Consider the following 14132-nt stretch of genomic DNA (forward strand, 5'->3'; position numbering starts at 1 on the left):
GTATTTTTGACTCCTATTCACCCAGGGTGTCAATCATTTTGAGCATGACTCTACATTTTGAGTGAATGTTTTGGGAACACTTGCATCCTGGGAAGCATGATTTTCTTGGAAACAATTTGAGTCGTCAAAAGTAAAAGTTATTACATGCTTGTCCCCAATCAATCATATTTATGAGCTGTTGTCATCAGTGATAACCAAGTTCATCTCCGGCATGGCAAATGACTCGCAAATCCATGCTTCTTAAAGAATTCAATAAGCAATTAGGCCTGATTTGGTAGTTATTGCTCCATGTAATGTCTAATAACGTTCATTAGAATTCATAATTACTTTGACCTGACTTTTTTTTTTCCCATCACACCTTCAGTGGCGTCTCTTGTTATCAACTGTCATGTCTTGTAAAAAGTGACATACCTGAATTTGAGAATTGTGTTACTTGTCTACATGTTTAAGATTGAACAGAAATTTTCTCAAACAATTTGGAACAGTTTATCTAGGCAAAGAATAAGAAACATATTATTTAATATTTTTATTTTATTTCATCACACAAATGCTTTGCAAAAATACCACATTTCAAATAACTCCAAAAGCTAAAAAAGGAAAAGCTTCTCGTGCAGTTACTTAAAGAAAGATGAAACTAATCTTATTTAAAATTTAGTCACCTCAACTTTCTCCCTCTCTCTCTTTTTGAGTATTTACCTTCTCCTTCTGTTGTAGTGTTGCTTACTGCTCTGTTGATGCTGTGGTTTCTCTTTATCAGTGTATTCTCTCTCTCTCTCTCTCTCTCTCTCTCTCTCTCTCTCTCTCTCTCTCTCTCTCTCTCTCTCTCTCTCTCTCTCTCTCTCTCTCTCTGTGAGTGTGTGTGTGTCTCATCATTGATTGTGCTCTTTGTGCGAGCGAGCAGACCCTCGTGTTGTCAGCTGCGTCAGGATTAAAAGCTATTAGTTCTGCATCATTGCCACTACAAGTGAGCCTCAGAGATTGATAGAGTTGCTCCACTGTCATTGGGGGCAGGCTGGGACAAAAAAAGGCTAGTTTTTATTATTTCCATAATATTGTGAATTTTACACTGTGTTTGTCTGTGTAAATACAGAAAACAAACAAAATGTTATTGATCCTAAAATTAAAATGATAAAATGATGATCTCATACATGGAGTGTTTATAAATGTTTACAGATGCTTTATCTAAAATAACTTTTATTCTTTAATTACTTCTAATGTACTTATAAGAAAAGTTTATTTTATATAATCATAACTAGTCTTATCTTTTAAGAGGGCTGAATAAAAAATAGATTTGAAAGTGGTAGTTATAGAGCAATTGATAGTTTTTTTTTAAGTTAAAATAGTCAATAGATTTGATGCAGTGAATATTGGATAAAACAATATATAAATTCATGAAAAAACAACAGATAAACAAAAGTTACATCAAACAGAACGTTAGAATGTTACTGCAATAGAATGATAGATAGCTAGATGGATGGATGAATGGACGAATGGACGGACGGGTGGACGAATTGAACAATAGAAAGATGAATGGGTGGAATGGATAGAGAGATGGAACAATTGAAGGATGGATGGATGGATGGACAGATACATAGATTGATAGATAAAACAATAAATAAAAAAAGATCTTTTGCCTTCAAGCAAAAAGAGAATAGGGATACCCTAATCCTACTGTACCTCTTCATGTCAATGTGTGAAATAGGGGAAAGCTAACAAAAAAAGGGGAGGCTAACAGATAGAATTGGGATTGGGCCCATGTCTCTCAGCTTGCCTGGTAATATCTTGGGATCCTCTAGGAGAAGCTGGACAAAGTGTCTGGAGAGTGGAAATCTTGAGATCCCTGCTGAGACTGCTGCCCCCACGACCAGGTCCTGGATAAACAGTGGAAATGTATGACTGGATGGATGGACAGATACAGTTGAAGTCAGAATTATTAGCCCCTTTTTTTACTTTCGTCCCCAATTTCTGTTTAATGGAGAGCATTTTTTTCAACACATTTCTAAATATAAAAGTTTTAATAACTCATTTCTAATAACTGATATATTTTATCTTTGCCATGATGACAGTAAATAATATTTTTCAAGATACTAGTATTCAGCTTGAAGTGACATTTAAAGGCTTAACTAAGTTAATTAGGTTAACTAGGCAGGTTAGGGTAATTAGGCAAGCTATTTTATACTGATGGTTTGTTCTGTAGACAGTTGAAAAAAAAATGCTCATGGGCTAATAATTTTGTCGCTGAAATGGTGTTTAAAAAATGAATAGCTGCTTTTATTCTAGCCTAAATAAAGCAAAAAAGACTTTCTTCAGAAGAAAAAAAAACGTTATCAGACATACTGTAAAAATTTCCTTGCTCTGTTAAACAACATTTGGGAAATATTTATAAAAAGATCATTTTAAAAGGCTAATAATTCTGACTGACTAATTAAAACCTGACTGCATATACAAGAAGTCTTATAATGGCTGGATCTTCTGAGATCATCAAAACAAACATGAAAGTCGACACAAAAATAGTTAGAATGTTACTGCAATAGAATGATAGATAGCTAGATGGATGGATGAATAGATGGACGGATGGACGAATTGAACAATAGAAGGATGAATGGGTGGAATGGATAGAGAGATGGAACAATTGAAGGATGGATGGATGGATGGACAGATACATAGATTGATAGATAAAACAATAAATAAAAAGACAGAAAGAGCAGCAAATAAACAAAAATCACAAATTTGGACATTAGAATTTTAAAGCGATGGATGGATGGACAGAGAGATGGAACAATTCAAGAATGGATGGATAGATGGATGGACAGAGAGATGGAACAATGGATGGATGGATAGATGGATGGGCAGAGATGGAACAATGGAAGGATGAAGAGATGTATTGATGGATGAATATATTGAATTTTAGATAAAACAATAAATGACAGAAGCAACACAAATAAAAAATGGCATAATATATTAGACTTTTGATTAGATAATAAACAATAAATAAAATGACAGAAAGAACAACGCTAGAATACTAGAGCACAGATAGATAGATAGATAGATAGATAGATAGATAGACAGACAGACAGACAGACAGACAGACAGACAGACAGACAGACAGACAGACAGACAGATAGATAGATAGATAGATAGATAGATAGATAGATAGATAGATAGATAGATAGATAGATAGATAGATAGATAGATAGATAGATAGAACAAATAAACAATGTTAGAGCACAGGATTGAAAGATGGGTGAACTGACAGGATAGTGTTTAATAGCATTGATTGATAGATGGAAAGAATAGAGAGTTTTTTTAATAGGAGTGATGGATGGACAGAATAGACCGGTTTAGTAATAGAAGGGATATGATGATAGAAAGACAGAAGGATGAACGGACTGACCATAGAATGATGGGTAAATGAAATGGATGGATGAAACAATAAAAGGATGGATGGATGGTTGGTTGGAGGAATATTAGATAAAACAATAGATAAAATGATGGAAAGAATAGAAAATAAACTAAAAATACTTAAAGAACTTTAGAGTTTTAGAACGATGGATGGATGGATGGATGGACAGAAGGGACATTAAAAGGATGGATGGATTGATAAATGGATGGACAGATAGATTAAATATTAGATAAAAACAATAAATACAATGACAGAAAGAACAATAAATAATAAAAATTACATAAAACAACGCTAGAATGGTAGAGCAACAGAACGATAGATAGATGGACGGATAGAATAAATATTAGATAAAATGACAAAGAACAACAAATAAACAAAATGTGTGAGCAACAGAACGATAAATGATTGGATGGACAGGATGTTGTGTGTGATAGCAGTGATTGATAGATGGACAGAATAGAGATTTAGTAATAGGAGTGATGGATAGACAGATTAGAGCGGTTTAGTAATGGGAAAGAAAGAAAGAAAGAATAGAGTGTTAGTAATTGTGTCAAAAATAATGATTGTCAATGTGATCACTTTTATTGGGTCAGAAAAAAACTGTTTTGCTAATTACTTCCTGCTGGCCTAAACAAGTGTGAGCGTTTACAGCTTGTCATGTTCTCACCTCGCTCTCATATTTCATTTCAGGCCATCGTGGGCTATTTTGACATTTTCTTCCACAAGTGCTGCGGAAACAAGGTAAGCAATAGTGCTGTGCTGTTTAACAGCGAGCGATTGCGGTCACGCCTGCCGTCTTTCAGGCCCCAGGCAATCGCAATGCAATCGGCAGCCTCTCATACCTAAATGCTGAAATAAGCATTTGCCTTCCTCCAGTGGCCAACTGGAACAGGCAATGAAATAAGCTGAAGCATCAGCCACGGAGCGGGATCGTGCGCTGGCTTCTGATAATGCAGGACTAGTTTTCATTTGTCCTGCTTTTGATCTTTGAGCATGAGTTTGTGTTAATGTTCTGCTGACATTTGTGTTCATTAGCAGTTGTCACAAAGGTTTTTTTAATATTGTCGGGCCAGATAAATTCAGGATAAAGTTAGTTTGTTTCCCACTATTCACCATAGTCAATATTGTTACCTTGTTATGAATGTAAGTTAATTTGCACTACATTACTTATTTTTAATAAATGTAAAAAATAATTCTAATTTCCCTACTCTTACTTAACAGTGAGTGTGTGTGTGTGTATATATATATATATATATATATATATATATATATATATATATATATATATATATGGAGACTTTTTTTCCTTACAATTCCTTTTTATGTAAACATTTCTTTTTTGTATCTCCTATTTCAGATATTTTTCTTCAATGCAATTTTGACTTTTATCATAATTCTTAGCGTTATTCTTGTGCTAATTTTCTTTCTTTTAGAATTGAGATTTTGCAAACTTCAAGTTTACATTTAGCATTTTTTTTTTTACTTTTTTCCCTCAGAATTTTGAGATTACATGGCTATTTTTATGTTTGTTTTTTTTACATTATTATTTTTTGTTTTGAGTATGCATCTTACCGTTTTCATTTTTTTCTTCTAACAATTCTTTCAAACAGACATGATTGCTTTCTTCCCTGGTGGCTGAAATAAGCTTCCATATTGAAGCCATGTTATAGAAACAACAAGCATGTTTAGTTAGTGCTGCACTCAAATAAAAGCCCCATTTGCAGGGAAATTAATCACTCTTGATTGATTTTTCCCTCTCTAACAAATGTCAGATAATTAGGGTATTACTCAGATAAAGTGAGTATTATTTGCTCGAGTTCTTAACATAGCAGTTGCCACACTGAAAAAAAAAAAAAAACTACAACAGTAGTTCGAAATTTACTTTATCAAGTCAAATATACACTCACCGGCCACTTTATTAGGGACACCTTACTAGTACCGGATTTGATCCTTCATAATTGCCTTAATCATTCATGGCATAGATTCAAAGAGGTAATGTAAATGTTCCTTAGAGATTTTTGTCAATATTGACATGATAGCATCACGCAGTTGCTGCAGATTTGTCGGCTACACATTCATGATGTAAATCTCGGATTGAGTTCTGGTGACTGTGGTGGCCATTTGAATACAGTGAACTCATTGTCATGTTCAAGAAACCAGTCTGAGATGATTCGTGCTTTATGACATGGCGCGTCATTTAGCTGGATGTAGCCATCAGAAGATGGATTCACTGTGGTCGAGAAGGGATGGAGTACCAGTACTCGGTTAGACTGTGGTGTTGAGACAGCGCTCAATTGGTACTAATGGGCCCAAAGTGTGCCAAGAAAATATCCCCCCACCTAAACAAGGCAGGATGGATTCATGCTTTCATGCTGTTGATGCCAAATTCTGCCTCTACCATCTGAATGTTGCGGCAGAAATCGAGACTCATCAGATCAGGCAACGTTTTACCAATCTTCTATTTTCCAACTTTGATGAATCTGTGCCAATTGTAGCCTCAGTTTGCTTTTCTTAGCTGACAGGAGTGGCACCCCGTGTGGTCTTCTGCTGCAGTAGCTCATCCGCCACAAGGTTGGACATTTTGTGGGTTCAGAGATGCTTTTCTGCATACCTCAGTTGTAACATGGTTATTTGAGTTACTGTTGCCTTTTTATATCAGCATGAACCAGTCTGGCCATTCTCCTCTGACCTCTGGCATTTGCACCCACAGAACTGCCGCTCACTGGATATTTTCTCTTTTTCTGACCATTCGCCGCAAACCCTAGAGATGCTTGTGCCTGAAAATCCCATTAGATCAGCAGTTTCTGAAATACTCAGACCAGTCTGTCTGACACCAACAACCATGCCACATTCAAAGTCACTTAAAATCACCATTCTTCCTCATTCTGGAGCTCGGTTTGAACTGCAGCAGATTTTATTGACCATGTCTGCATGCCTAAATGCTTTGAGTTGCTGCCATGTGATTGGCTGATTAGAAATTTGCGTTAACAAGCAGTTGTACAGGTGTGCCTAATAAAGTGCCCGGTGAGTGTTTCTTTTGAACACATTTTGTAAAGTTAAATTAGGAAGAAAGTTGCAGTCTAAAAGATTATTTGTACTGTGGGTGAAAGCCTACCTACCTAATATTTGTATCAACTTATTAATGTGTTCAATTGTGTGCATTGATTCTCCTTTTCGATTTTTTTTTCTTTTTTGGTTGACTGTTCATTTAAAGAATTAATTCAAGGTAACGTTTCCTTTTTGTAGTTGTTTTTTTTTTTTTTGTGCAGACAGATTTAAAAACAAATACACCTACAGTTAAACAGTTGAGTTTGAACATTTTTCTTTATCTATTCAGCTGATCTTCAGGTCTGGCGGGAGCACTTTTAGCTTAGCTTAGCATAGATCATTGAATCATATTTAATTGAAGATTAGCATCATGCTCAAACATGACCTAAGAGTTTTAATAATTTTTTGGTCGTGCTGCATAACATTCATCGTGTTTGCGTTGGTCAGTTTTAAGTGAGATGCTAATGTTCTAATCCCATTCATCTATCTATGCTAAGCTAGGCTAAAAGTGCTGAAGATCTACTGAATGAATTAAAAAATGATTAAACTCAACAGTGTAATACAAGGTGACTTGTAAAAATAAGTCTATATCCAACAAAAAGTAGAGTGTTCCTTCAACATAAACTGTTTTGTAATGCACGTGTGTTCTGAATTTTAGGTTATGTTCTCCACTGCTCCAAACTGCACAAAGACTCACTGGAAACAGACGGTCTTCTTATTAGAAAGTCCTGTTGCTGTCAAAGCCGGTTCGTACCCTGTTCACACACACTTCTAACATGTTCCTGTCTTCGCTATATGGTGTTTGCTTTTAGTCGTGTTCGTCTATAAACTGAGTTGAGATCTGGCAAGAACATATGAAGCTGTCACATCTTTTAAAACACAAAAAGATGTGTTGTGTCACAGACAGGGGTATCTTATCTTTCTCCAGCCTGACAGTTGATTGTGAGACTGTGACACGGGTTATCCGTCAGTCATGAGAGATAGACACATGATTGAGCAGTTCTGGGTTTAGTGCACACCAACCATGCAGCTTGTTCTCTCTGTTGATAAATATATATACAATTATTCCTACAGGGGTTCAAAGATGAAATAACACATCTGGTTTGGAGACAGATTTATGTAGGCATTTATTTTTTTCAATCCTTGTGTATTAGGTTGTTCTAACACAAAATCACTATGTTGGTTGAAGTTTTGTTAAATCTGAATTCTTTTTTTTTAATGTTTTTTTTAACAACAGGTCAACAAGAGGTTTTATATTTAGTCAAATGATAGTAACTGCTTAAGTTGAAATACTTTCAAAATTTAGTTATGGACATTTTCATTTACGTCCAGAACTGATTTAGAGAGCTATTTGTAAAACCTAGATTCCTTTCCATAAATAAAGCAATCTTCATTGTTAAAAATGGAGTTTATATTCACAAGTGGTCAAAATTAAAGAACAGCAATGACTGAAGCACTAGCAAAGATTATAAATAAAAATTCTGAAGGCTAAAGGAGTCAGAAATGAGTAGGAATTCTTTGAATGACTTCAGCACATTTGCAGACTATCACTAGTCTTTCACAGGACATCATTAGTCTCTCTCTCACTAGTCTATTGTGTTAATCTCTTCTTCAATCTCTTCCACATTTCACTGTCTTTAGTGGTTTGTTAGTTTTTGATTTTTCAGAGTTTCAATCAGGTTTAGTTCAGGACTCTGGGTTGCCCATTTCAATGATTTCAGCCTCAAGAAGTTCCAAAATGTTTCCCATGAGACACAAACAAATTAAACTTGCTAAAGTCTATATTATTCCAGTTTTCTGTCCACACAACATGCTCCTCAGCAAAGGGTAATGTAGTCTTTTGATTTTTATCCGCTGAGGAAGGTTTAATTGCAAATTCTTTTAAATGTTGAGACACTATGCAGAGATTCAGATTACCTTGTTTAAAGCTGATAACCAGCCTTTAGTGATACTGTAAAGATTATAATGTAATATTGTAGAATTCGTACAGATTACAAAAGATCAACTTCTCTTGTTGACCTTCATCTGGTCATCCAACTGTCTTTGCATGGTTTCAGTCACTTTTGAATGGCTCACTATCTTGCAAATTTGAATAGGGTTTGTCAAGTTTTAAAAAGGATAAAATAAGTAAGGATAAAATAAATAGTATTTTATACAGTGTTGAGTAAGTAATTCATTAATAATTGCATCATGACAGTTGTATTTAAATTATTTTCTAATTACTTGGTCTAAAAAGTAACTTGGGGTGCTTTCACACCTAGACTTTTGTTTTGGTCTTGTTTGCCCAGTTAGCGCGGTTTGTTTGGCATATGTGAATCCAGCAATCGCGCTCGGATCCGCGCCAAATCAATGAGTCCGAGATTGTCTGAATGAGCTGGTCTCGACTCAATTGAAACGAACTCTAGAGTGGATCGATTGTAGTGAGAAAGCAAACGATACAAGCCTGGATATATCACAGTGTATTATAGCTATGTTATTGGTAAATATGGCTATAAGAAGAGAGAATTATAAGTAGGGCGAGATGTCATTCCTACTGGTAAATGTGCGTTTCATGTAAAATACGAAAATGAAAGCATGCTAAACTATTAACGAGAGCTATTTACTCATTAGGAACATTAACCGAACTGCTGTCTAGCCAAGGGCAATGCATGAGAGAGTCTTACCTCGGATTTACATCTGATGATGATGTCTGTGAGCGTCACCATTCAAAGTTAAAGCGCATCTTTCTGCTTATAATGTCTTATTGCTCATCACCATAAATTAATATAAGGACGCATGACAGCTGAGCTCTGCAAAATAAACCATGAAACTCTGACCAATGTGAGGAGAGTTTACTCACACGTGACTTGTTTTAGCTCTTTTGGTCCATTTAGAAACTTTGCCGTGTGAAAGTAAACCGCACCAAGAACAAAGAGCTACATTGTAACAATTTTAATCCCTGTTTCGGAAACACTGAATCGATTCACAGGTGTGAAAGCACCCTTAGTTACTCAGTAAGTAATTTAATTACTTGACCAAAAATCCACATAAATCTCAAGGCCTAATACTTAATACTAAATTTGAGTCTTTTTCCAGGACCTTTTAGTTTATATATATATGTGTGTGTGTGTATATATATATATATATATATATATATATATATATATATATATATATATATATATATATATATAAAATAAGTATTTTTTTCTGCAGTAGCCTAAACAAATCTTAAACATTAAAAATGCTTTTACATTACTGTATTTACATATGTAGCCTATGAATAGCCTAATAATAAACTATGCTTAATAAGAAATAATTTAAATAGTTTGTTTTTACATTGTTAACTCACAAAACACGTAAGTCACTTATATGAGCATGTTAATGAAAATTCATGAATATATCTTATTATTTTACTGCATTTTGCAACTCAAAGAAGGTACTTTCAACTAAAGGGAGCACAATAAACTAAGAAAGATCCCGACCTCTTCCAGAAAAGGCAAACATATTGATTTTTCTCCAGAAGAATGGTAAAAAGCTGAGAGTCATTTTTCTTCAAATCCTTGTACATTCATTTACAGGAAAGTTTTTATTTAATTGTTTTACAATTTAAGTATTTTTTTGGTCCCACTTTATATTAAGTGGCCTTAACTAATATGTACTTACACAGGAATTAATAGTTTGTTACAATGTACTTATTGTGTAAATACATGTATTTATTGAGTACTTATGCTTGATTAAATACCGGTATGTAATTACATCTGTAATTAACTTCTGTAATTACATTTGTAAATACACTGCTGACCATTCCCTACACCTTAACCCACCCTCAAACCTACCCACACCACCAAACCTGTCCATAACCCAACCTCTATCCCAAGTCAAGAGCACCACGTGTTCTCAAATACATTAGGTACACAGTAAGTACATTGTATTTATTTTTTGATTCAAGTACATAGTAGTTAAGGACACTTAAAATAAAGTGGGACCATTTTTTTTATTATTATTATTATTAAAAAAGTAATCATAAAAAAGTGTTGTTTTTAATAAATAAAAAAACTACAAAATGTACAGATAAAAGAACTGTTAAAGTACTGAACTGAAAGGTGGTATCGATAAAAGGAGTAATATCGTTAAAACCTTTACGATACCCATCCCTACATATAAATATTTATCAGATCTGCGCTCTTAAACTGACACCTCTGTTCTCAAACACAATGAGAGATTCATTTGCTGCTCTTCTCTAAATAACTATAGTAACTTTAATCAATATGCAATTACAATAAAAATTAATGAGATGTTATAGCTTTACTTAATTTCTGTATAGGCCATTGTATTTAATAGGCTAAACCTTTTATTTTATTGTCAATGTTTTCTAATGTTTGCTATGTATTCTATCATTTGAAGCTATTTGTTGTCCCATATTTTTTTACATCCCAATGTTGACAGGTATGACATAACATGGTGGCTAATCAATAAATAGCTATCGTGCTATCTGTTTGTTTTAACGTCAGCTAATGTTATGGAAGGGCATAGATGTTATGGAAAATAGTAATAGTAATGTAACTACCTCCATCATTCCTTCCTCAAGCAAATGTGTATATATTAGATCTATTCAGCAATAACGTTGATTGCATCTGCATATTTATCTGGCGTTTCCCCAGCTTGTAGTAGTAGATCAAAAAGGTATTTAGTTTCTTATGACTATATGTACACTAGCAGTGGAATTTACTGCGATGTAATGGGGCTCCACCTGAAACCTAGGGCGCCAAATTGGTTAGGGCTGGGCCTGCCGACAGGTTTTATCGTAATTATATATGTATCAAAACCAAAAAAAAATGCTTCAAATGAATGTCATTGTATTTCAAACATGGCACTATTGACATACAATTCTAAAATATTTCATTGTTTTTAAGCATGTGCAGTTCGGACACATAAAACCTTTAGTTGAAAAAGACAGAAAATGTCTAAATAACAAAAAATAATATTTACAATTACTCTGCTTCTTTAAAATTATTCATTATGTTGTCTTAAACTATAATATTGTTTTTCTTTAGCATATGCAATTTCCTTGATAAATGATTCGTTCTTTAAAAAATACAATTATTCTGCTCTTCTGAATAGATATATATAGAACTGTTGGATTTACATACAGTATTTAACCAGTTAAACTCTAGTGCTATTTTGGGATTTCCGCCTGGATTTTGCCTATCCAAATTTAAAAGCTTCCCAAATCCACATGTACAGTAGAGGTGTAAATGCAAAAGTTTGGTAACATTTTAAAGAAAACCCTTTGGATTTTCATAAAACACTGTTTAAAATAACTATATATGTTGTCTGTGTTGTAATAAACACCTAAAAAAGAGGCGCTTTTTGTATTTTTTTTCATAAACTTAAATTTGAAAGTGTGCCTTTTAGGTTCTGTGTGGTCTAGCTTGCTGTAATTAATTTTGGTGGTTCCTGCACGTCTGTAATCATAGGAAAAAAGAAAAACGTCACACAGGGGACCGATCATTGTTTTCATATTTCACTATTCTTCTGTTTGATCAAACATAATTCACTGTGTTTGTACCACGTCAGACATGTTAAAGGATTACTTATGCACATCACCTCAAAAAAAGAGGAGAATGGCCCTGAAGCACACAGAAAAAGGTAAGAGATGACAGCTGTCTGTGCTATCTGGGGCTGCTTAGTGATCATAAATGTATTGTTTTCACTTCTGTGCCATGGAAACATCACGATTCATTTGGCAACTGTTTGATAGATTTGAAAGAATGCTAGAACCGTATGAGCACCAGCAAGAGCTTTCATTTGAGCTATAACTTGTACACAAGTCATATGAAAAAATGAAAACGAGTATCCAAAATACTGTGTACTTAAGTGTAAATAGCTTTTTTACAATAGCATAAAAACCAAAGTGATGCATTTGTGCATAAAATATAGATTCTACACTTTCAAACGAACCCCTTTAAAGGGGGTCTGGTGCAATGCTAGCCTTTTAAATGTTAAAGCGAAAGTCGATGATGTACCGGGTCCGCAGAGTTTAACTGGTTTTTAAGCAACATTATAAGTAACTGTAATAAAAGTGACCTAAAATTTAAACGTAATCGCTTACTTTGCTTTTTGAAATGAAAAGTAATTTAATTACAGCAGCTAGTTAATTTCTAAGTAAATAGACCCAACACTGATTATATATAACTGATGTAATGTTGTCCTGGTCCACATTTTTGTGCTAAATGAAGGAGATTGTTCTTGTTTTTCTTTTTGTTTCATTAAAAATTGATGTGGTTCTTTTAATAAGGCCAAAAGTGTAAGAACAATGTAAGGCAGCATCATCAAGCTTAGACAGAAACTCATTCATTTATTTATTTATACCCTTGTTTATTAATTTTTGCAGAACTGATTGCCCCCATCTATTATTTAAACAACTCATAAAATGTGATCAAAAGTAAGAGAGGAAAACTAACCTGAGCCCAAATGTCAAAATGTGCATGTTTAGCTTTAAGAAAATCACACACAGCATCTGCGGTAATATTTCGGCTGCGTGTGTGTGTAGATGGCAAGCCCCGTCCCAGCCGCGCTAACAGATGAAGTGTGTCTTATCATAATGGGAATCGGAGAAATGTCATCTGATGCGCAGATGGATGACGGTGCTTTGGCCGGTTTCTCTGATACAGCGTGCTGTTATAAATGACCGTGGCCAAAGCGGATCTGTCCACAGCTTTAACGCGGACCGTCCTGGCTGAGCCGCTCACTGATAACACTGCCGTCCACTTGAAGCTCTGCTAGCGCTGCGTCTGCATTGCTCATATCAGCGTCAGATCACAATCACAACACACTCGCCGCATTATATTGTACAGTGTGTACGGCCAGTTTTGCTGTAGCTTCAAAAAGTGCTCACAAACTGGTGATTTATAGTGACTTTGCTTGATTAAGGGAGTTATAGTTTATCTTTTAGGTTCATGTACACTTACATAGCATGACTTATTGCCTCTGAATGAGCAGAGTTTTGAAAAGAAATCTTAGTAATTTATAATAATAATAATAATAATAATTATTATTATTATTGTTATTATTATTATTATTTTAAATCTTGAAGGATCAGTTCTCAAAAAAAAGAAAGCTTTTTTTAAATCCACCCAGTACTAGAAAGAAAATCTTTTTTTTTTCTCAAGACATAAGACACAAATCATAAGATTGTTTACACAAGATGTCATATCGGACACATGAGACTCACTCATGGGCATTTACTAAAAGGAATTATTCCCCTAAACTATTAAACACTTAGGAATGCCCTATTTTTAAGGTTATCAGACAACGATTTATATGTGGTCATACTTAAAAGAAATATTTATGTATTTGTTATCGAAAGTAAACATTAAAACATTGTTTTATCTTGCATATTTATTTCTGTTTATGCCTTTTTATTCTTATATTTTGTTATTAATATAGAAAAGTGATATTTATGAAAGATTGTTTTGCCATGAAATAGCTAGAGAAGCAGATATGGCAATCAATTCAAAACTCTTTCAGTTTCAGTCTAAAAGGCCTTTTTGTCTAAAATTTGATCGTATTTATTTTTTTATTTTATACTTATTTTGATCTTATTTATTTCACTTATTTGTATAGTAGTTTTTATTAATGTGCGTGCGTGCGTGTGTGTGTGTATACGTGTTTGTATATATATATATATATATATATA

General features: G+C 34.1%; 1 protein-coding gene across 2 annotated transcripts in view; it reads left to right on the forward strand.

Annotated features, from left to right (window-relative positions):
- The window catches only part of prmt3 (protein arginine methyltransferase 3), a 118346-nt gene that overhangs the window by 90481 nt on the left and 13733 nt on the right, over positions 1–14132 (forward strand). For both annotated transcript variants that reach the window (XM_009302968.5, NM_001017655.1), the window contains 2 exon segments: positions 4094–4144; positions 7110–7197. In XM_009302968.5, the coding sequence (XP_009301243.1) occupies positions 4094–4144; positions 7110–7197 (139 nt within the window).

Source organism: Danio rerio, chromosome 7 (genome assembly GCF_049306965.1).
Source record: "Danio rerio strain Tuebingen ecotype United States chromosome 7, GRCz12tu, whole genome shotgun sequence".
NCBI classification, from domain to species: Eukaryota; Metazoa; Chordata; class Actinopteri; order Cypriniformes; family Danionidae; genus Danio; species Danio rerio.